Source organism: Bombina bombina, chromosome 12, assembly GCF_027579735.1.
Source record: "Bombina bombina isolate aBomBom1 chromosome 12, aBomBom1.pri, whole genome shotgun sequence".
Lineage (NCBI taxonomy): Eukaryota > Metazoa > Chordata > Amphibia > Anura > Bombinatoridae > Bombina > Bombina bombina.
The window spans coordinates 24,515,243-24,539,531 of NC_069510.1; the positions used below are offsets into that span (position 1 = coordinate 24,515,243).

Genomic DNA, 24,289 nt, shown 5'->3' on the forward strand with positions numbered 1-24,289 from the left:
GGAAACAGCAATATAATCTAGAACTGCTCTGAAACAGACATTAACCAAATGTTTCAATGCAAACAAATGAACCAGAAGAGATATTTAAAAAACTGTTCTATTTTCTGGTTGGTATCATGGAACAATAATAAATAAAATATTCATAATACAAAAAAATGTAATAAAAAATAAACAAAATCTAAACAAGAAATATGAGATAGAGTGTTACAAAAAATGTTTCTGTAAATGCTGCTCCAAATAAAATGAAAACTCACCTGACCTCTGCAAAGGTGCAGTTTACAACACAAAAGTAATATATTTAGTTCAGGTTTAGAGAGAAAGCGCACTTACGTTTTTTCTTTCATTGCCTCTTAAAGATTTTGCCCCGTAGTAGAGGAGCGTTGACCCAGAGAGAGTTACCCAGTATCGTGTCCAGGAAGAGATCTGCAGAAATAGATAAGAATTGCATGTGACTCTTTTAGTTAGTCATGATACGCTGCTCAAACAGATTACAAATATAGCCGCTGTGGTTCATTCTGATGCCATATTTCTTAGAACAAAAATGCAACGCACAAATATCTGTGTACATACAGATGCATTTTCATTCTAACAAACACTGCATTAAAAGGAAATACACTACATGTGAGTATATGCGCTATCTGGTTTTGGTGTGTAGTCTGTGAGTATATCAGCTATCTGGTTTTGGTGTGTAGTCTGTGAGTATATCAGCTATCTGGTTTTGGTGTGTAGTCTGTGAGTATATCAGCTATCTGGTTTTGGTGTGTAGTCTGTGAGCATATCAGCTATCTGGTTTTGGTGTGTAGTCTGTGAGTATATCAGCTATCTGGTTTTGGTGTGTAGTCTGTGAGCATTTCAGCTATCTGGTTTTGGTGTGTAGTCTGTGAGTATATCAGCTATCTGGTTTTGGTGTGTAGTCTGTGAGCATATCAGCTATCTGGTTTTGGTGTGTAGTCTGTGAGTATATCAGCTATCTGGTTTTGGTGTGTAGTCTGTGAGTATATCCTCCATCTGGTTTTGTGTGTAGTCTGTGAGTATATCAGCTATCTGGATTTGGTGTGTAGTCTGTGAGTATATCCGCTATCTGGTTTTGGTGTGTAGTCTGTGAGCATATCAGCTATCTGGTTTTGGTGTGTAGTCTGTGAGTATATCAGCTATCTGGTTTTGGTGTGTAGTCTGTGAGTATATCCTCCATCTGGTTTTGTGTGTAGTCTGCGAGTATATCAGCTATCTGGATTTGGTGTGTAGTCTGCAAGTATATCCGCCATCTGGTTTTGTGTGTAGTCTGTGAGTATATCAGCTATCTGGTTTTGTGTGTAGTCTGTGAGTATATCAGCTATCTGGTTTTGGGGTGTAGTCTGTGAGTATATCAGCTATCTGGTTTTGGTGTTTAGTCTGAGAGTATATCCGCCATCTGGTTTTGGTGTTTAGTCTGAGAGTATATCCGCCATCTGGTTTTGGTGTTTAGTCTGAGAGTATATCCGCCATCTGGTTTTGGTGTTTAGTCTGAGAGTATATCCGCCATCTGGTTTTGGTGTTTAGTCTGAGAGTATATCCGCCATCTGGTTTTGGTGTGTAGTCTGTGAGTATATCCGCTATCTGGTTTTGGTGTGTAGTCTGAGTATATCCGCTATCTGGTTTTGGTGTGTAGTCTGTGAGTATATCCGCTATCTGGTTTTGGTGTGTAGTCTGTGAGTATATGCGCTATCTAGTTTTGGTGTGTAGTCTGTGAGTATATGCGCTATCTAGTTTTGGTGTGTAGTCTGTGAGTATATGCGCTATCTAGTTTTGGTGTGTAGTCTGTGAGTATATGCGCTATCTAGTTTTGGTGTGTAGTCTGAGTATATGCGCTATCTGGTTTTGTGTGTAGTCTGTGAGTATATGCGCTATCTGGTTTTGTGTGTAGTCTGTGAGTATATGCGCTATCTGGTTTTGTGTGTAGTCTGTGAGTATATGCGCTATCTGGTTTTGTGTGTAGTCTGTGAGTATATGCGCTATCTGGTTTTGTGTGTAGTCTGTGAGTATATGCGCTATCTGGTATTGTGTGTAGTCTGTGAGTATATGTGCTATCTGGTTTTGTGTAGTCTGTTAGTATATTGGCTATCTAGTTTTGGTGTGTAGTTACCTAATCCTATAGACGCACTATATGACAATGCTCTGTTTTGTGCATTGCTGCAGTCACTGAGAAATGACAAGAGGCTATTGCTGGTTTGGAGAGGATTTGTCTCTAATATTATACAGTTTTTTTTACTGATAATTTAATATTAACAACATTCATTTTAAGTTACGTTTTTTTTATCAACTCTCAAACATTCAAAATGTGATTTTTCCTGATACATATAGGGCCAGATTACGAATCGAGCATTAACAGTTACGCACGAGCAATAAGGGGGTTATCACGTGCATCAGGATTTTTGCTTGTTTGATTGCAGTTGGAATTAATATGTCGGGTTAGAGCAACAACTTTTTTTGCTCCATTGAGTGCTATGGGGGAATAGGTTATCGGGAGCAATATCCTAAATTCGTCTTTTAACACGTGTCGGTTTAGCGCGCAAGCAACTTGTAATACTATCGCAACACGAAACGCGCAAAAAGCTTATTTCTAGTGGAGTTAACGCTTGAGCGGGAGCGTTTAATAATGCTCCACTTGTAATCTGGCCCATAATAGTTCATTTGTTTGTTTTCAGTGTTGCATGATTACACCTTGGGTCTTCTATAGTGTGATCTTACCGTAGGTTTTTTCCCTTCTTTTAATAATGTTTTTCTTCTTAATGGTCCTTCCATAGAGATGACACCAGAAGAACTTCCCAGAATACAGCTACACGCACCCGTAGGCCTAGGAAACAAACAGTATTCAAATAAACCAATGTGATTGCTTCAAAGTAACATGCTAAGCAACCGTAGGGTTAGCTAGGTCTCTGCTACGTTAGCTAGCTCTGTTTAGCTCACTACTTTCTATAGCAAGAATAAGAGGAAGAGGTAGACTAACAAAAAAGGTAACCTACATACACAATGTGTCAAGTCAGTGAAGCCATCCCTGGCAAGCATGAGGTTAAACTGCAAATTCACTTCACTGGACAAAAGTACCATCTGTTAATCCCCTCTTTTCTAAGAATATGATTAAAGGGACACTAAACCCAAATTCTTTATTTCATGATTCAGATAGAGCAGGCAATTTTAAGCAACTTTCTAATTTACTCCTAATATCATTTTTTCTTTGTTCTCTTGGTATCTTTATTTGAAAAGGCAGGAATGTAAACTTAGGAGCCGGCCCATTTTAGGTTCAGCACATGGGTAGCGCTTGATAATTGGTGGCTAAATGTAGTGCTACCCAGAGTTCTGAACCAAAAACGGGCTGGCTCCTAAGCTTACATTCTTCCCTTTTCAAATAAAGATACCAAGAGAACAAAGAAAAACTGATAATAGGAGTAAATTAGAAAGTTGCTTAAAATTGCCTCCTTAGTTTTTGGGAAATGTAATCTTGATTCCAGAGGGTTCTGTGTACCTTGTCCATTTCCCACTTTAAGCTGAAAAGCTTTTTTCATAAAACCTACTTTTCCCAGAGACAGAAATTGGCCAAGCTGTTGTTATCTACCACTAATTAGAGCGTTTCTTGTGCTGCTGTGAAAGGAAAGGCAGTGATCCCACACTAGAAAGAGAAGTGGGATTGTTTATTCTCACCATGCAGACGGCACTCCTGTTTGTATCCAGGCACTTGCTCTCTCGGAACGCGTGGAGCTGTAAGATAATTACGTGGTCATAAGCACACCTGAAGCTGGGCAAATTCATAGTACAATTTCCACCAAATATCGTCTTCACATTAATCAATAGATTCATTCATTAGAATTGTGTTTCCTATTCTCCACTAAGCAAATCAATTTGTGATGTATTTAATGGACACAACTTTTATTTTTATTGTTTTAACTCTCTGTATTTCACAATGCAACAATATCATTTGCAAAACACAACAGTCTTTCCAAAATATTGTTGAATACATTTAAAGGGACTATAGTGCTTCTAAAATGACCTACAAAATACTTCTGGGAAACTAAATTAAATATATTTGTTGCCTTCAGAAATGCATCAGACATTGCAGGGAAATATGGTGAGAATGGTACCTAATCTTCATTTCCCAGGGGAGAGTCTATTTAATTGGGACACCTTCTATACTACATAACAAATGTATCCATATTTATATTTTGGTGTATTTTATGTGTGTAAAGGGTTATAAATGGTTGCTGTGCCCCATTTATTAAAGCCTGGACAGACGAGGTTTGCCTCCGTGAACCTTGTCCTTCCAAGGCAATAATCCTAATTAGATATGGGCTGGATGATTTAACTCCACAAGTGTTGTGATGGCAGAGAGTTTAAGTAGCTGTAGTCTTAAGACCACCTCTATCTAACTAGCATCTCGGTTCTCAAAGCTAAATCTGCAGATTTATAAATGGGGATCAATATCTCAACCTGTTCTAGTGGTTTATAATCACACCCCTGGGCCCTTAGAGTCTTCTTGCAATTGTTTTAAATTCACAGTGATTTGTAAGCAGCTAATAACTGCCTATAGTGGCATGCTTGCTAGGGAGAGCCCAAAACCTAATACGGAGGGCTACTCACTAATGGTGAGATTAGCTAGGGGGAATTACATTATACTAAAGATACGAGTTAGCAAATACATTTTTAGCACAAAACTATATATGAATTTGGATATTATAAATTGAATGCAATATAACTACATATACTACTCATATTTTCAAACAAATTGTACAAATATACACGCTTAAAGTGACAGTAAAGTCAAAATTAAGCTTTCATGATTCAGATAAAGCATGCAGTTTTAAACAACTTTCCAATCAATTTTCTGTTATCAAATTGACTTTGTTTTCTTGGTGTCTTTTGTTGAAAAGCATACCAAGAAAGGCTCAAGAATATTACCTTATTTATGGCTAACTATGAAACTGCTTTTAGCATCCCCGGTTTGCAATAAGCTGTCTTGCTCTCTTTTGCCATATTAAAGCCTTTTGTTTGAGCAATAAGCAGTGTGTAGTGGGGTGTATAACTAATGCAAATAACAATTTGATCTAACAGCTAATAAATCTTCTCTCTAGCAGAGGGGTCTATCCCAGACCATAAAATATTCCTGTGTGAGGTGCATCACATGGCTATTAACAGGATTTTCAAATTCAAATCCATTCTAATCTATTAGAAAACCCCACACACATATCACAAACAAGTGTTTGTGGTACAATAACACCCCCTTTACCGCAATGGGACAGCGGCATTCTGATCCATAAAAAACACTTTTCAAGCAAATTTTGAAAGATTTTTTTACAATGTTTTGGTGCATCTAATAAACATTTTTTTTAGATAAAAATGTAAAACTTTGGTCAAGACGCTCTTTCAAATTTAATATTATGAAACATGTAATGGTCAAAACTTTGACCTAATGGTTAAACCTAAAATCTCTGTATTTTATTTCTTTAATATACTTCTATTAGCAAAAATGTGTCTAGTAAAAGTTGCTACTGTTTCTATAAAGCATATGCATATATAATGTGCATGCCCTGTGCACTAGCATTTAAACTCCGTGCTTACTCAGTCAGTGGTACCTTTATGACGCAAATCAAGTAATCGACTACAGAATACATGCAACGCTTGCTCTCTGAGCTCCGAGAGTGTTCTAATGATGGTGCACGAGAAACTCTCAGCATATGTGCATATGCTGCTGAAACAGTGACAGGGATGTCATGAATTGATATTACTGGTTATGTTTGATTTTACTACATGGGTGAATGTGTCTTGTTTTGTAAAATTTGAGAGAAAACAAATCCTGCGCACTAGGCTTTCTTCGAAATGCTGTAATTACCTAAACCAGCTATTGCATTGCAGCATTCTGACGAAAAGAGTAGGTTACAGAATTTGCTTTTTGGTGTCTCTCGGTAGTGTTGTAGAAGCCAAAGACTTTAATATGGGGAAAAAGAGTGAACTTGAAATCAGAGAGAGAAACAAAACAGATTTTAAACATATTACATATTTTCTAACAATTGTGATTGACTCTAATTGCATAAATATGTTTATGCAATAATGGATAGACATTAATAAGTTGTTTTTGTTTTCAGTAAGCTTGCTATAAACTATAACCTATGCTCGGGAACCATTAAGCAAGAAAAAGGTGCGTTTGTCTGAACAACAGTTACTATATACTGCTATAATAGTGAACTGTGCACTACTTGAATTAGAACTGAAACATTTAAGACATAAAGACAGAACAAGGACAGATAACAGGATACAGTTTAACAAAACAAACACGTGATTGTGTTGGATTAGAAGCTAAAGTCATTTAGAATTTGTAAAGATGCACAGACATTGTGTATGAATGCAGATACCATGCAGTTAATAGATAAGAAGCAATTCATAAAATAAAAGGGAATTTGTGAAGACAATGAGCTAGGTTCATTTGTAAGGATGCACAGGGTTGTGATGATGAGATGACGCCTGAAATTCATTCAGCATCGCTTCACTTATGTTTTCTTGTTTTTTGTTCTTTTCATTTTATTGTGAATATTTGATTTTTTTGTATTTTATATTTTCTACAGATTGTTAGTGAGTATTTCCACTAGTGACATCTATAGGGCTAGATTATGAGTGGAGCGCTATTTAGTGCTGTAATACGCATGCTACTTCCGACGCGCACAATGACCCGCAATAAACCCCTTTTCGCTCACACGCAATTACATTTTTTTTTACTAGACAGTGTTATTATGAGTGGAACTGTACAATGTATTTTAGATGCGTTTTTTGCAACTTTTTAGTCAAGCTGTCTGAAGTCACAATATCCCATGCGCGTTAAGTCAAATTGCACTCAAGTGAACACATTTACTTTCAACTTGTTGTATGCTCGCTACATCTGATGCACGCAAAGAGCCCCGATAAACCCCTTATCGCTTGCACGCAACAGCGCACCACTCAAAATCTATCCCATAGTTGCTGAATAATAAAATCTTGCAAATGAAATGAGAATCTATTGCTAAGCAGTTAAAATAATTACAACCTCAACAACTTTGGAAACATGCTTAAAACGCAAAAAAAAAAAAAACAACAACCCTGTTTTGTTATAAAAAGGTTAGACTCACTGCAAGAATTCACAGTTTATACGTATAAGTATTTTGTAATTTTATGGTAAAATTTGTTGGAAAAAAATCTATTATTTAATATTCAGATTAAAGGGACACTGAACCCAAAATTTTTCTTTCGTGATTCAGATAGAGCATGCAATTTTATGCAACTCTCTAATTTACTCCTATTATCAATTTTTCTTCGTTCTCTTGCTTTCTTTATTTGAAAAAGAAGGCATCTAAGCTATTTTTTTAATTCAGAACCATGGAAAGCACTTGTTTACTGTTGGGTGAATTTATCCACCAATCAGCAAGAACAACCCAGTGTATTTACCAAAAATGGGCCGGCATCAAAACTTTCATTCTTGCATTTCAAATAAAGATACCAAGAGAATGAAGAAAATGTGATAATAGGAGTAAATTAGTAAGTTGCTTAAAATTGCTACTCTATCTGAATCACAAAAGAAAAAATGTGGGTTCTGTGTCCCTTTAAGTGCTATTGCATTGTCTTTTTAATATGCATATGTTCATTGTGCAATTCTACTGTATTTAATTGTCCTTCAAGTAAGAGATGTAATAATTCTGATATTAATAATATTAATATCTTCTAATAACACACAGATCACTTCCTAATCATAAGTACCCACGTCTGCCCAGACGCCTTGGCACTGTGTGTCCTTGAAATCAAGAGTTTTATAGAACATAGCAGTGAACCTGCCTCTTCCACCTAATAAATGGGTTTTAAAGGGACAGTCTACACCATAATCTTTATTGTTTTAAAAGATAGATAATCCCTTTATTACCCATTTCCCAGTTTTGCATAAACAACACAGTTATAATAATATACTTTTAATCTCTGTGATTACCTTGTATCTAAGCCTCTGCAAACTGCCCCTTTTTTCAGTTCTTTTGACAGACTTGCAGTCTAGCCAATCAGTGCTGGCTCCCAGATAACTTCACGTGCACGAGCACAGTGTTATCTATATGAAATATGTGAACTAACACCCTCTAGTGGTGAAAAACTGTTAAAATGCAATTGAAAAGAGGTGGGCTTCAAGGTCTACGAAATTAGCATATGAACCTCCTAGGTTAAGCTTTCAACTAAGAATACCAAGAGAACAAAGCAAAATTGGTGATAAAAGTAAATTAGAAAATTGTTTAAAATTACATGCTCTATCTGAATCATGAAAATTTATTTTGGCCTAGACTGTCCCTTTAAGGAGGCAGCCTGCAGAGAAAAAACAAATGTGTATGATCAGCATTAATAATTATTTTGCCTAAGTAACCGTCCTTAAACCTGAGCACGCATCTCCTATCCATATCCTGACTTGAGCAGGGGATGAGATATTTAGTAAGTGTGTTTGGACTTCCCCCAGACAGATCTTCGTTTATTAATTTAACATTAAACATTCACAATTCAGATACTGAGTACAATTAAAAAACAATTTACAAAGTCTGATCACATCCAAAAGGACAGTCCAGCCCCAAAATGCCAGGCAATTATTTTATGAAAGACTTGTACAGCTAACCCCAGATCTATGTTTCATCCTACATGGCTTTGATTGGAGATGCAGTTACATCCGTCTAAGGCACAGTGGGCTACGGGTACACATCTGGCTGTTACCATCAAACTTAGGAAGACACTGGGGTAGATTTATCATACCCCGGTGCACATGATTCACTATAGCGAATCATGTCTGCCCTGCATCGCTAAACGCCGACAGTATACAATGTCGGCATTTAACATTGGACAAGTGAAAATGTGTGTGCAATGCCGCCCCCTGCACATTCGTGGGCAATCGGCCGCTAGCAGGGGAGTCAATCATCCTGACCGTATCTAATGGTGATGATTGCAGTCCGCCACCTCAGAGGTGGCAGATCAGTTAAGGAGCAGCGGCCTCAAGACCTCTGCTTCTTAAGTCCTGTTCCCGGCGAGCCAGAAGGCTCATGCGGAATAAGCAGCATCCGCAACTTAATAAATCGGTCCCCAAATCTCCCCAATCGGATTGAACTTGAATCTGATTGGCTGATTCAATCAGCCAATCAGATTTTCCTAACTTAATTCCGATTGGCTGATAGAATCCTATCAGCCAATCAGAATTTGAGGGACACCATCTTGGATGACGTCATTTAAAGGAACCTTCATTCTGACTTAGGACGTCGTTAGAAGAGGATGGATCCGCGTTGGCTGCTTCAAGATGGTCCCGCTCCACGCCGGATGGAAGAAGATAGAAGATGCCGCCTGGATGAAGATGTCTACCGGTCCGGATACCCACTTCTTGCCGGATAGGATGAAGACTTCGGACCCTCTTCTGGACCTCTTCTTGCCGGATAGGATGAAGACTTCGGACCCTCTTCTGGACGGATCGGTGATACCCGGAGTGGTGAAGATAAGGTAGGAAGATCTTCAGGGGCTTAGTGTTAGGTTTTTTTAAGGGGGGTTTGGGTTAGATTAGGGGTATGTGGGTGGTGGGTTGTAATGTTTGGGGGGGTATTGTATGTTTTTTTACAGGCAAAAGAGCAGAATTCTTTGGGGCATGCCCCGCAAAAGGCCCTTTTAAGGGCTGGTAAGGTAAAAGAGCTGTAAAATATTTATTTTAGAATAGGGTAGGGCATTTTTTTTATTTTGGGGGGCTTTGTTATTTTTTTAGGGGGCTTAGAGTAGGTGTAATTAGTTTAAAATTCTTGTAATCTTTTTTTATTTTTTGTAATTTAGTGTTTTTTTGTAATTTAGTGTTTTGGTTATTTTTGTAATTTAGTTTAGTTGATTTAATTGCAGATAATTGTAGATAGTTTATTTAATTAATTTATTGATAGTGTAGTGTTAGGTTTAATTGTAACTTAGGTTAGGATTTATTTTACAGGTAATTTTGTAATTATTTTAACTAGGTAACTATTAAATAGTTATTAACTATTTAATAGCTATTGTACCTGGTTAAAATAAATACAAAGTTGCCTGTAAAATAAATATTAATCCTAAAATAGCTACAATATAATTATTCTTATATTGTAGCTATATTAGGGTTTATTTTACAGGTAAGTATTTAGCTTTAAATAGGAATCATTTATTTAATTAAATTATATTTAATTTAGGGGGATATTAGTGTTAGGGTTAGACTTAGCTTTAGGGGTTAATACATTTATTAGAGTAGCGGCGAGGTCCGGTCGGCAGATTAGGGGTTAATACTATTTATTATAGGGTTTTTGAGGCGGGAGTGAGGCGGATTAGGGGTTAATACATTTATTATAGTAGCGGTTAGGTCCGGTCGGCAGATTAGGGGTTAATAAGTGTAGGTAGGTAGCGGTGATGTTGGGGGGGCAGATTAGGGGTTAATAAATATAATATAGGGGTCGGCGGTGTTAGGGGCAGCAGATTAGGGGTACATAGAGATAACGTAGGTAGCGGCGGTGTACGGAGCGGCAGATTAGGGGTTAAAAATAATATGCAGGGGTCAGCGATAGCGGGCTCGGCAGATTAGGGTTTAATAAGTGTAAGGTTAGGGGTGTTTAGACTCGGGGTACATGTTAGGGTGTTAGGTGCAGACTTAGGAAGTGTTTCCCCATAGGAAACAATGGGGCTGCGTTAGGAGCTGAACGCTGCTTTTTTGCAGGTGTTAGGTTTTTTTTCAGCTCAAACTCCCCCATTGTTTCCTATGGGGGAATCATGCACGAGCACGTTTTTGAAGCTGGCCGCGTCTGTAAGCACCGCTGGTATTTAGAGTTGCAGTGGCGGTAAATATGCCTGTACGCTCCCTTTTTGGAGCCTAACGCAGCCCTTCTGAGAACTCTAAATACCAGCATTGTTTAAAAGGTGCGGGGGGGGGAAAACACGCGGAGCTAACGCACCCCTTTGGCCGCAAAACTTTAAATCTAGGCGTAAGTAAATTCATGTTAAAGAGCATGGACAATATTTTCTTTCCAGAAAAAGGTGTTAATGGTAACCCTAGATCAGCGGCAGTTTCCGCTTGAGACCAGCAGTGCCCTGGGACTTTAATTACATGAATAATTATTTGTGGGGGTCAAACAAATAGCACTGCAGTGTAACTAGTGTTAAAATAACATGCTCTAACAGATTAGCACTTTAAAGGGATAGGAAAGTGAAAATTAAACTTCCTGTGCAGCTATTGCTGGCCCACAGTGATCCTGTTAAGATCGTTGACACGTAGCAGGAACCACACAGAACCTTAAGTGGCCTTAAATATCCGCAGCAGCTCAGTGGACTTCATAACATGACAGGCTTTTTATCATTTTATATCCAGTAAGTGCAAATATGTTAGCGCTTATTGTGTGTTTAAATAAAACTACACTTGAGTCGGAGTTTGCGCTCTTGTTATTTTTTTGCACAGATTGATTGCTTTTACCAGAAGTGAGGAGATAAAGGTTCGAGGAGCAGCCCCCGGCAGCATAGATCCCGGCAGTACAAGATTTTCAGCGGTTCCCGGATTTCCAACACAATCCCTCTTGGGACATTTAAGAAACATAAAACTGCTGTAAAAAGGAACTGAAGTCCGGACATCGGTATCGTAAATATTAAAACTCCGCAGGTAGCTAATATTGTAGTAAACATGAACTGGGAGCTCTATGAAGGAATTGCTAAGAAAGAATGAATATGGTGTTTTAGAATTGCAATTTTTATGAATGCTATTGGCTTAAGGAATTTTATTTCACTTTTTTGCATATTTTAAACGTCTTTTGTATACATTACATTTATCTATTCAGCACCTAGTTGAAATTTCAAGAGGTATCACAATCTGGTTATACCAGTATCGATTTTAAATTTTAAAGAGGCATTAGAGTCTAGTTAGATTAGCGCCGTATATCTATATTTTATAGTTTGATGATTCAGACAGAGCAGGTCATTTTAAGACACTTTTTAAATTCACTTCTATTTTCAAATGTGCTTCGTTCTCTTAGTATCCCTTGTTAAAAATGAATACGCACATATCATACACTAGTGTGAGCTGCTGCTAATTGGTGCCTGCACACATTTGTCTCTTGTGATTGGCTAAATAGATATTTTCAGCTTCCTGTCAGTAGTGCAATGCTGTCCCTTCAGCAATGGATAACAAGAGAATGATGAAAATTTGATAATAGAATTAAATTGGAAAGTTGTTTAAAATTATATGTTCTATCTGAATCATAAAAGAAAATGTTGGGGTTTACTAACCCTTTAAGCTGTTGAAACTTCTCAAGATAAGAACTTTCTTGTTTCAGACTCCTACCATGCTGTAGCCGCGCATCCCAATTCCTGTATGATCATGTGACATGTGCTGCGGAGCCAGGGGAGAAATCAGGACAGGCGAGTGAAATGTTACCCTGTTTTTTAGTGTGTTACACTTTTATTATCAGTAAAATATTCCTTTTGAGCCTAGAACTTCCAATGGCAGCACGTGGCATGGAGCCTTCTTCCCAGATACCACCTGCCCTTTGTGAGAGATGTGGATCTGATAGTTTAGTGATAAGAAATAGCAAGTGAGCTAGGGAAAAGAGATCATAGAAAATTAAATCGTCCTGGAAATGTTTGAAACCTTTGAATTTAAAAGTTGTTGCTTTCTAGAAGACTTTTTTTTGTTTTTATTTGTAACATTTTTATAATGAAGTATTTGTCCCCCTGAAATTACTTCTCCCATTTTAAATCATTCCATTAAACATATGTTTATATTTTAGGTTTATATTGTTTAAAATATGATGGATGACCCGACTGTGACCCAAGTAAGTGGGCTTATTTCTGTGTATAAATGTGTGTCCCTATGTGTGTTATCCTATGTCTGTGACCAGGAGTGCTAACAGAAGTCAATTAGAATGTGCTTTAAAACTACCTGCTGTATCTGAATCATACATCTTTAATGATTACTTCATTGGCCCTTTAAGAGTACAACATTTCTCTGTTAAACACTCTCATTGGCTGGAAGACCAGGGAAGAGGGCTACAGATGTGCTTCATGTAACCAACTGAGCTGGTACCTCTATGAGTGATACCCCCTATGTAGTTACAACATTTGCCTTTTAATATATTCAACCTTGTTAAATTGGTGCAACGCATAAAAATGCATTGGAAATATTAACTTATGAACAAAAGCCGGCTTTCATTTCTGGTAAGTTTGGCTTTGCAAACCTTGTTAAATTCTGCGTCTCTAAAATGGTGAAAGCAGATTTGTCTTAGGAAAGTAATGGTGCCTTGTTTGCTTTTCTCGTTAGTGACTCAACACCATTAAATAAACCTTTGCACTGCCTTTCATGCGTATGCTTGATATTTTGTACGTTTTCTGCAAACTCTCCAACAGGTCAAGCTATTGGTGAGTTCTTTACCAACTGCCAGTTTTATAGATGGGACCTTATATATCAATGATATATCACCAATGCCTGATATACCTATCACATAAAATACAATTAGATTCATTATTACATTGCTGATTGAGTGGTTCAAAGAATCAGCATTTGTTTTAATATACTTTCCTGGTCTATACATTCTGTTTGTGTGTGCATGTGTTTGTGTTAGATTCTTACAATTATCTATTTAAACAATATGTCCACAAACCTGTTGTATATAGTTATAAATCAGTATAAAACATTATTAGTTTGTTATATACTTTATTCTGCAATTGTGTAACCAGCAGAGCTCTAAATTCAGATCAAATCAGTACTTAATCCCTTGAAAAAACAAAACTAAAACAATGTCTCATTAAATAGAGATTTTGCAAAAGATTTAAGAGAAGAACAGTATTTTTCTGGTGCTATATACAATTTAAATATGATTTGCAATTAAAGAGGTTGGCATGCAGATTGAAAGGATTAAGTAAAATCTTTACACTTGGAAATATAGACCCACCACCTAATTGTACCTGTAAACACAGCTTCGACTTCTTGGAGAATTTCGTACTGGAACCCTCCAGTTGGGTCCCAGCGTGGCATACAACCGACCCCTGTTTGCAAATTTAAATATGAGTTCTGAATATATGCATGGAGCCAAAAAAGCATACCCAAGAAAACATGCAAGGAAATAAGTCTAGACTTTTGTATAGTCATTCAACAAAATGAAGATATATTTTCATATAAGGCAGAACATTACTTTCCTCTTTTCTTGCACAAAATGTTAAATGTCAAAACATAATGGATGTTATCCTCATAGTTAACATTAATGTATCAGATTATTAATAGATATTGCTAGAAAGATAAACAGACAGATATAGCTAGACAAAAACAAATAGGCAGATATATATAGATAGATAGATAGATAGATAGATAGATAGATAGATAGATAGATAGATAGATAGCTAGATAGATAGATATATAGATAGATAGATAGATAGATAGATAGAATGATTTCAGACAGATATGCTTTGCTTTAAATTTATTTTCCGCCACATTAGTCAAACAATATATTTTTATAGTAGGTTTATTCTACCTGTCTCTGGCATTTGGTTTTCACAAAATAAATAAATACATTATTTAATTCAACATATGTTAATATTTTCTGAACTGACTGGTGAAACCCTGGTTTTGTGTGATAAAGGTTTATGCCAGCACAGTGGCATGTACATGGTGTTAGAACACAATAAGTGTTTGATAGCAGCTATTGGGTGTTGAAATGGATTGTGCTGTTCTGGAGAGGTGTTGTGCGTTCATTTTCACTGTGAAGACATAAGTTCAGAGCCAATGATAAAGAGATAATGTTATTTTCTGATGTTGTCTCAATTTACTTTTTTTTGTTCTCAGGTAAATTAGTTTGGAAGATACTATTCTATGCCATGTTATGTTGCTACATTAATCAGCCCATCTGCTTCCTACCCACAGGTCTTTATTTTTAAAATATGCATTCAATGAAAACATACCATAAACAGCCTTTATATTATATACTCAATTAGGTAAAATCCTCATTAAAAACAAACAATATTGTGCTTTGTGGCGATCAATGTTGTGATTACTTGCTAATGAGCCATGGTAAGCTGAAACCTGTAGCGAATAAGCAACTCTTAAAATACTTAACTTCGTATAAGACCTGCCCATTGTAGACTTTTAAGGCTTCAGATGTTCCCTACCAGTAATGGATTCCAGGTTTTAACTCTGGTGTTGGCAAACTATGCACTTTACAACAGTATCCTGCATTCTATAAAAGGGTCATGGAGTGGACACAAAAAGTAGTTGTATACGCTATACAAAGACTGCTTAATGGAAGGTGCTTTTTTATGTGGTTAACGAAAGACGGTTTAAAACATAATGTAGTCGCTTTTAATCTAACCAAACACTCAAGACTATTAAGAGTGAATTGGAATTCCTGACATGCCACAGAAAGGACACAGGATTTACCCCTTGGAAAAACACTCAACATATTTGGTTTTGACGTTACAGTAATAGATTTGCTTTTTCTCTCTCTAATTCATTACAGTATGTACATGTTTTCTTACTAATCCTGGATTACTATGTGTTTAACCCCCGCAAAGGAGATAAATATGTAGATAAAGAAGGGATTATTTCCTTTTTGTGCTTATTTAAAAGTATAATAGGTTAAAAAACAATGGTGCAGAAATATATATATTATTATTATTATTACCAGCTAGATCCCCCAAACAGCTTCCTCAGCACTATAAACATAGCTAGAATATGCAAAGGTGGCATTTAGAGGAGACAAATGGGTAGAGGGACCTGCCATGAATCACACTCTTTTAAATCAGCTCTCATGAAGGGGATTTACAAAACAGTGGGTCACGTAGGCTTACATGCTAAGGGCGTTCTAGGGCTTGACAAAAGGAGGAGAGGAAGTTAGGTAAAGAAGGTTATAGTACATGATTTGCAACCCTGAACAGTTGAGTCTTTACAGAATTCTTGAAACTTTGAATACTAGGGGAAAGTGTTGTGGAGTGAGAATTTCACCAAATAGGGAAGTTCAGAAAATGTGAATTGGTAACAAGAGAGGAGAAGAGAAGGAGGTCATGAGCCGAGCAAAGTGGACGGGAGGGATAGTATCTGGAGACGAGGTCTGAGATATAGGAGGAGCAGTGTTATTGAGAGCATTGAATGTAACTGTCAGGATTTTGTGTTTTATTCTGGAGGGTATAGGAAGTCAGTGAAGGGACTGGCAGAGAGATGCAGGAGGAAAGGAGTGACATGTAAGTAAGATCATCCTGGCAGAAGCATTTATTATTGATTGTTAGAGAGATAGACTGCAGCTAGGGTGGTTAGAGATGATGGAGATGCAATAGTCAAGGGGGGAAATGAAGGGAGAGTGGATTAAAATCTTAGTTGTATCTTGTGTGAAGAAGTTGCAATTTTTGGAGATGTTTTTAAGGTGGAAACAGCAGGAATGGGCAAAAGACTGCATGTGAGATGTGAAAGAAAGATCTGAGTCAAAAAGTCATCAGACATGCAGGGTTCAGGTAATGATGTTATTATCAGTTGAAGAAAGATGGGGTAGAAAGATTTTGGAAGAAGGGGGAAATAAAGAGCTATGTTTTGGAGTTAGCAATGAAGGAGATAGGTCTGTTGCAGAGAGGTAGATTCCGGTGTCATCAGCATTCAAATGATGTTGAAACCTGTGGGACCTAAGGATGACATGTAGTTTGAGAAAAGAAGGGGACCGAGAACAGAGCCTTGTAGTACCCCAACAGAAAGTGATAAAGGGGCAGGATGTAAAAGAGAAGGCTAAACTAAAGGTATGGTTAGACAGGTAGAAGGAAAACCACAACAGGGCCATTTCAGAAATGCCAGAGGATTGTAGGGTTTGGAGCAAGTGAGAGTGGTCAACAGTATCAAAGGCTGCAGACAGATACAAGAAGAATTAGCAGAGAGAAGTGGCCATTCAATGTTTCTCTAAGTAGGCCATTAGTAACCTTATTGATTGCTGTCTATGTGGGTGTTGGGGGCGAAATCCAGATCAGGGAGGGAGTTTAATATAGTAATCTATGCATTACAGCCCAGAAATATATTCCTCTTTACAACAAAAATATTGTTTTTGTGCATTACCTTACTTGTAGCTTACACTTGAAACAAAATTGCATAAATATTGGGCTGCTGGGCAGTTCAGCAGAGGTTTCATGCCACAGTAGGGTCCCTACTTAATGGATGACACTGACTACTTGATGGATAAAGCTATTAAAGAGAATGTTTCTGCTCAATACAGATAAGAAGATCAGAAAAGAGAACAGACTATAACAATGTCCAGCCTGGATGAAAAGTTTTTTTGATGTTGGTTTATTTTGCCCTTCAAGTTTGAATATAAGTGGCTCCATATGTCTGTTTTTATCTTATTCTAGAGTTATAAATATAGTGTTTCAAGAGTTGTTGGTTTTGCTTTGTTGTTATGTATATTGTTTATATGTAACTATTTTCACAAAATCCATTGCTTTTAAGTAATTTTGGCTTTCTTTACAATTCCTTAGAATGGTGTACAGGGTGGAGACAGGGGGTAGATTTAAAAAGCAGCAGATGATGCTTTCTATGCCCATAATTTCTGGCGTAAGTTAAGAAGCAAGACCGCTGCTCCTAAACTTCTCCAATATCATCCCGATCCGATACTATCGGAATGATTGACATCCCTGCTAGAGGCCGATTGGCCGCCAGTGAGCAGGGGGCGGCATCGCACAAGCATTTAACTAGAAATGCTTGTGTCGGCATTTAGCGATGTTGAGCGGACATGATTCGCTATAGCAAAATCCTGTCCGCTTGCCATTTAATAAATTGACCCCAGGCTCTCCACTTAGTAATGTTGATGGGCCGCTCATGAATTTACATTTCTCCTTGGTCTGATCACAATGAAGTAACATTCTAATTTCTGGATTCCCCTTGAGGGCTCCAAGATTTACATGGGAGCTAGAGTTTAACATTTTTGGTGCACATGACTTTTGATACTGGTCAGGTCTCTGATTATATCCTTTTGGCTGCGTGAAAAGTATTAATGAGGGGTCTATGCATAACAAAATGTATGCTTACCTGATACATTTCTTTCTTTCCGGGCATGGAGAGTCCACGAAACATTCTAATTACTAGTGGGATATCTACCCCTGGCCAGCAGGAGGAGGCAAAGAGCACCCAAGGAAAGCTGTCAAGTATCACATCCCTTACCCATAACCCCCAGTCATTCGGCTGAAGGGAAATGGAAAAAGAAGATAACACAAGGGTATAGAGGTGCCTGAGGACTAAACAAAAAAAAAACCTGCCGTCTTAATTTGAATAAGGATGAGTCGTGGACTCTCCATGCCTGGAAATAAAAAAAATTATCAGGTAAACATAAATTTTGTTTTCTTTCCTATGGCATGGAGAGTCCACGAAACATTCTAATTACTAGTGGAAACCAATACCCAAGCTAGAGGACACAGAATGAATAGGGAGGGAGAACAAGACTGGCAGACCTAAACTGAAGGCACCACCACTTGAAGAACCTTTCTCCCAAAAGAAGCCTCAGCTGAGGCAAAAGTATCAAATTTGTAGAATTTGGAAAAAGTATGAATAGAAGACCAAGTAGCCGCCTTACAGATTTGCTCCACAATAGCTTAATTTTTGAAAGCCCATGAAGATGAAACATCTCTAGTGGAATGAGCTGTAATTCTCTCAGGAGGCTGCTGTCCAGCTGTCTCATAAGCTAAACGGATAACATGTTTTAATCAGAGAGAGAGTGGTAGAAGTGGCCTTCTGACCCCTATAAACAGGGCAGAAGTCTGCCAAAAATCTTTAGTTGCTTGAAGGTAAAATTTAAGAGCACGCACAACATCCAAGTTATGCAAAAGACATTCCTTCTGAGAAGAAGGGTTAGGACAAAAAGGAAGGAACAACAATTTCCTGATTAATATTGCGATCCGACACTACCTTAGGGAGAAACCACAGCTTAGTACGAAGGACTGCCTTATCAGCATGAAAAATAAGGTAAGGGGAATCACACTGCAGATGAAAGTTTGGAAACTCTGCGAGTAGAAGAAATAGCAAGAAGAAACAAAACCTTCTAAGATAGTAATTTTAATACTAACAGAATGCATCGGTTCAAACGGAGCCTGCTGCAAAACTCTAAGAAGAAGGTTAAGACTCCAAGAAGGAGCAACAGATTTAAATACAGGCCTGATTCTGACCAAGGCCTGAACAAAAGACTGAAGATCTGGCAGAACTGAACATCTGGCAGAGCTGCCAGACATTTATGCAGAAGAATGGACAGAGAAGAAATCTGACCCTTTAAAGTACTGACTGACAAACCCATCTCCAGGTCCTCCTGAAGAAAAGCCAAGATTCGAGAAACCCTTACTTTGTTCTAAAAAAACCCTTTTAAATCACACCAATGAAAGTATTTACCCCATACCCTATTGTAAATTTTGAGAGTAATCGGCTTACGAGCCTGAAGCATAGTATCTATGACTTTCTCAGAGAAGCCACGTCTAGCCAAACTTAGACATTCAATCTCTAAGCAGTCAGCTTCAGAGAAACCAGATTTGGATGAAGAAAGGGACCCTGAAGTAGAAGGTCCTTCCTTAAAAAGTAACCTCCACGGAGGAAGAGATGACATTATCACCAGATCCGTGAATCAGATCTCCTGTTTGATGCGAGCAAATACTTGTGGAAGAAACACAAAACGGAGGAAACAGGTATGCTAGATTGAAGCTCCTAGGAACCGCTAGAGCATCTACCAGAATGGCTTGGGAAACTCTCTTGACCTTGAACCGTACTTTGGAAGCTTGGCATTTTGACGAGACGCCATCAGATCCAACTCCGGAACCCCCCCACCTGAGAGTTATCATTGTGAAATCCTCTGGGTGGAGAGCCCACTCTCTGGGATGAAAAGTCTGCCTGCTTAGAAAATCCACCTCCCAGTTGTCCACCTGGTATGTGTATGGCAGAGAGATGACAATCGTGAGACTCCGCCCACTGGAGAATGTGAGACACCTCCTTCATTGCCAAGGAACTCTGAGTTCCAACCTGGTGATTGATGTAGGCCACCAAGGTGATGTTGTCCGACTGAAATCTGATAAATCGGACCAAAGCTAGTTGAGGCCAAGCTATTAAATCATAGAAAATTGCTCTCAACTCCAAGATGTTTATTGGAAGAGATGACTCCTCTGGAGTCCACAGACCCTGGGGGTCGATCCGATAAAAATAGTCGCCCGCAAAAGCCGGCGACGCCAATATTTGCGCAGGTTTGGTATCCTATATACGGCGTAACCTAGAAGTTACGCGCGTATATTTCTGCCGTCGCCCGTAGTTTTTTGGGCCATAGGCAGGTATACCAAACCCGCGCAGTTTGGTATCCAATATGCAGCGTAAGGACTTACGTGGCGAAAATGGAGAAAACTTACTCCATTTTCACCTCGCCACAAAAAGCAGCCGTAAGAAGCCTTACGCTGACTATTGGAGCCCCGTAACTCCCTAAACTGGCAGCTAAAATAAACCTAACACCTAACGCATGCGCAATGTCTATCTCCCTGTCAACCGCGATCTTCTAAAATAAACCTAACACCTAACGCATGCGCAATGTCTATCGCCCTGTCAACCGCGATCTGCTAAAATAAACCTAACAACTAACGCATGCGCAATGTCTATCTACCTGTCAACCGCGACCCCCCCCCCCCCCCGAAATCCCTAATAAAGTTATTAACCCCTAAACCGCCGCTCCCGGACCCCGCCGCCATCTACATAAACTAACCCCCTACTGTGAGCCCCTAAAACCGCCGCCATCTACCTTATCTATCCCCTAATTAGAACCCCTTACACCGCTGTCATCTACCTTATCTATCCCCTAATCTGACCCCTTACACCGCCGCCACCTATATAAAAATTATTAACCCCTAATCTAATCCCCCTATACCGCCGCCAGCTATATTAATATTATTAACCCCTAATGTAAGCCCCTTACACCACCGCCATCTCTATTAAAATGATTAACCCCTTATTTAATCTACCTACCCCGCCGCCAGCTATATTATCTATATTAACCCTAAGTATATTATAGTTAATATAGGTATTACATTATATATATTAACCCTAATTATATTAGGGTTAATATAGTTAATATAGTTACTATAGTATTTATATTAACTATATTAACTCTATCTAACCCTAACACCCCTAACTAAATTTATATTAAATTAATCTAATTCATTTATAAACTAAAATATTCCTATTTAAATCTAAATACTTACCTATAAAATAAACCCTAAGATAGCTACAATATAATTAATAATTACATTGTAGCTATGTTAGGGTTAATATTTATTTTACAGGTAAATTGTTAATTATTTTAACTAGGTATAATAGCTATTAAATAGTTATTAACTATTTAATATCTACCTAGTTAAAATAATTACCCAATTACCTGTAAAATAAATCCTAACCTAAGTTACAAATACACCTACACTATCAATAAATTAAATAAACTACAAACATCTATCTAAAAATACAATTAAATTAACTAAACTAAATTACAAAAAAAAACCCACTAAATTACAAAAAATAAAAAAAGATTACAAGATTTTTAAGCTAATTACACCTATTCTAAGCCCCCTAATAAAATAATAAACCCCCAAAATAAAAAAAATTCCCTGCCCTATTCTAAATTAAACAAATTTCAAAGCTCTTTACCTTACCAGCCCTTAAAAGGGCCTTTTGTGGGGCATGCCCCAAAGAATTCAGCTCTTTTGCATACAAATACAATACCCCCCCCCATTACAACCCACCACCCACATACCCCTATTCTAAAACCACCCAAACCCCCCTTAAAAAAGCCTAACACTACCCCCCTGAAGATCTCCCTACCTTGTCTTCACCACACCGGGCCGAACTCCTGATCCGATCCGGGCGATGTCTTCCTCCAAGCGGCAAAGAAGAATTCTTCCTCCGGCGACGTCTTCCTCCAAGCGGCAGCAAAGTCTTCATTCTTCCGGCGGCATCTTCAATCTTCTTTCTTCGCTCCGCCACCGCGGAGCATCCATCCCGGCCGACTACTGAACTTGGAATGAGGTACCTTTAAATGACGTCATCCAAGATGGCGTCCGCCGAATTCCGATTGGCTGATAGGATTCTATCAGCCAATCGGAATTAAGTTAAAAAAATCTGATTGGCTGATTGAATCAGCCAATCAGATTCAAGTTCAATCCGATTGGCTGATCCAATCAGCCAATCAGATTGAGCTCGCATTCTATTGGCTGATCGGAACAGCCAATAGAATGCAAGCTCAATCTGATTGGCTGATTGGATCAGCCAATCGGATTGAACTTGAATCTGATTGGCTGATTCAATCAGCCAATCAGATTTTTTTAACTTAATTCCGATTGGCTGATAGAATCCTATCAGCCAATCGGAATTCGGCGGACGCCATCTTGGATGACGTCATTTAAAGGTACCTCATTCCAAGTTCAGTAGTCGGCCGGGATGGATGCTCCGCGGTGGCGGAGCGAAGAAAGAAGATTGAAGATGCCGCCGGAAGAATGAAGACTTTGCTGCCGCTTGGAGGAAGACGTCGCCGGAGGAAGAATTCTTCTTTGCCGCTTGGAGGAAGGCATCGCCGGAGGAAGAATTCTTCTTTGCCGCTTGGAGGAAGACATCGCCCGGATCGGATCAGGAGTTCGGCCCGGTGTGGTGAAGACAAGGTAGGGAGATCTTCAGGGGGGTAGTGTTAGGCTTTTTTAAGGGGGGTTTGGGTGGTTTTAGAATAGGGGTATGTGGGTGGTGGGTTGTAATGGGGGGGGGGGTATTGTATTTGTATGCAAAAGAGCTGAATTCTTTGGGGCATGCCCCACAAAAGGCCCTTTTAAGGGCTGGTAAGGTAAAGAGCTTTGAAGTTTGTTTAATTTAGAATAGGGCAGGGAATTTTTTTTATTTTGGGGGTTTATTATTTTATTAGGGGGCTTAGAATAGGTGTAATTAGCTTAAAAATCTTGTAATCTTTTTTTATTTTTTGTAATTTAGTGTTTTTTTTTTTTTTGTAATTTAGTTTAGTTAATTTAATTGTATTTTTAGATAGATGTTTGTAGTTTATTTAATTTATTGATAGTGTAGGTGTATTTGTAACTTAGGTTAGGATTTATTTTACAGGTAATTGGGTAATTATTTTAACTAGGTAGATATTAAATAGTTAATAACTATTTAATAGCTATTATACCTAGTTAAAATAATTAACAATTTACCTGTAAAATAAATATTAACCCTAACATAGCTACAATGTAATTATTAATTATATTGTAGCTATCTTAGGGTTTATTTTATAGGTAAGTATTTAGATTTAAATAGGAATATTTTAGTTTATAAATGAATTAGATTAATTTAATATAAATTTAGTTAGGGGTGTTAGGGTTAGATAGAGTTAATATAGTTAATATAAATACTATAGTAACTATATTAACCCTAATATAATTAGGGTTAATATATATAATGTAATACCTATATTAACTATAATATACTTAGGGTTAACATAGATAATATAGCTGGCGGCGGGGTAGGTAGATTAAATTAGGGGTTAATCATTTTAATAGAGATGGCGGCGGTGTAAGGGGCTTACATTGGGGGTTAATAATTTTAATATAGATGGCGGCGGTGTTAGGGGCTCACTTTAGGGGGTTATAGATATAATATATCTGGCGGCGGGGTACGGGAGTGGCGGTTTAGGGGTTAATAGCTTTTTTATTGTTAGGATAGTGAGGGGGGATAGCGGATAGAGGGTTAGACAGTGCGGGCTATGTTAGGGAGGCGTGTTAGACTTGTCGGGCTATGTTAGGGAGGCGTTTTAGACAGTGCGGGTGTTTGAGACTTTAGTCAGGTTTTATAGGCGCCGGCAGTTTCTAACGTGCCGCAAGTCACTGGCGACGCCAGAAATTTGTACTTACGCAGATTTCTGGACATCGCTGGTTTGTCAGACTTACGGCACGTTAGCATCTGACGGCGACTTATATGGGATAGCTCGAGTTGCGAGCTGAAACTGCGGGCGACGCCGGTTCCCTCGCTTGCGCCGCAAACTGCGATCTATATCGGATCGCGCCCCCTGTGTCTTAAAGAAACTCCAAACTGCTCCCAAGCCTAATAGGCTGGCGTCCGTGGTCACAATCACCCAGGGATTCCCATCTCAGAGATCTGAGTGGTTCCCATTCCATTGACTGAGCATGCATAGCTGCAGAGGTCTCAGATGGAACCGAGCAAAAGGAATGATTTCCATGGAGGCAACCATCAGTCCAGTCACCTCCATGCATTGGACGAAAAGCAGACTGGAGAGACAGG

The 24,289-nt window shown here is 38.3% G+C and overlaps 1 protein-coding gene across 6 annotated transcripts in view; it reads right to left on the minus strand.

Annotated features, from left to right (window-relative positions):
* Nucleotides 1-24,289, minus strand: part of RALGPS1 (Ral GEF with PH domain and SH3 binding motif 1) — a 1,173,485-nt gene that overhangs the window by 16,321 nt on the left and 1,132,875 nt on the right. For all 6 annotated transcript variants that reach the window (XM_053695590.1, XM_053695591.1, XM_053695594.1 and 3 more), the window contains 4 exons: nt 13,951-14,031; nt 3,679-3,735; nt 2,728-2,833; nt 331-423 (listed from right to left, as the gene is read on the minus strand). In XM_053695590.1, the coding sequence (XP_053551565.1) occupies nt 331-423; nt 2,728-2,833; nt 3,679-3,735; nt 13,951-14,031 (337 nt within the window). The remainder of the gene's footprint in view (nt 1-330; nt 424-2,727; nt 2,834-3,678; nt 3,736-13,950; nt 14,032-24,289) is intronic.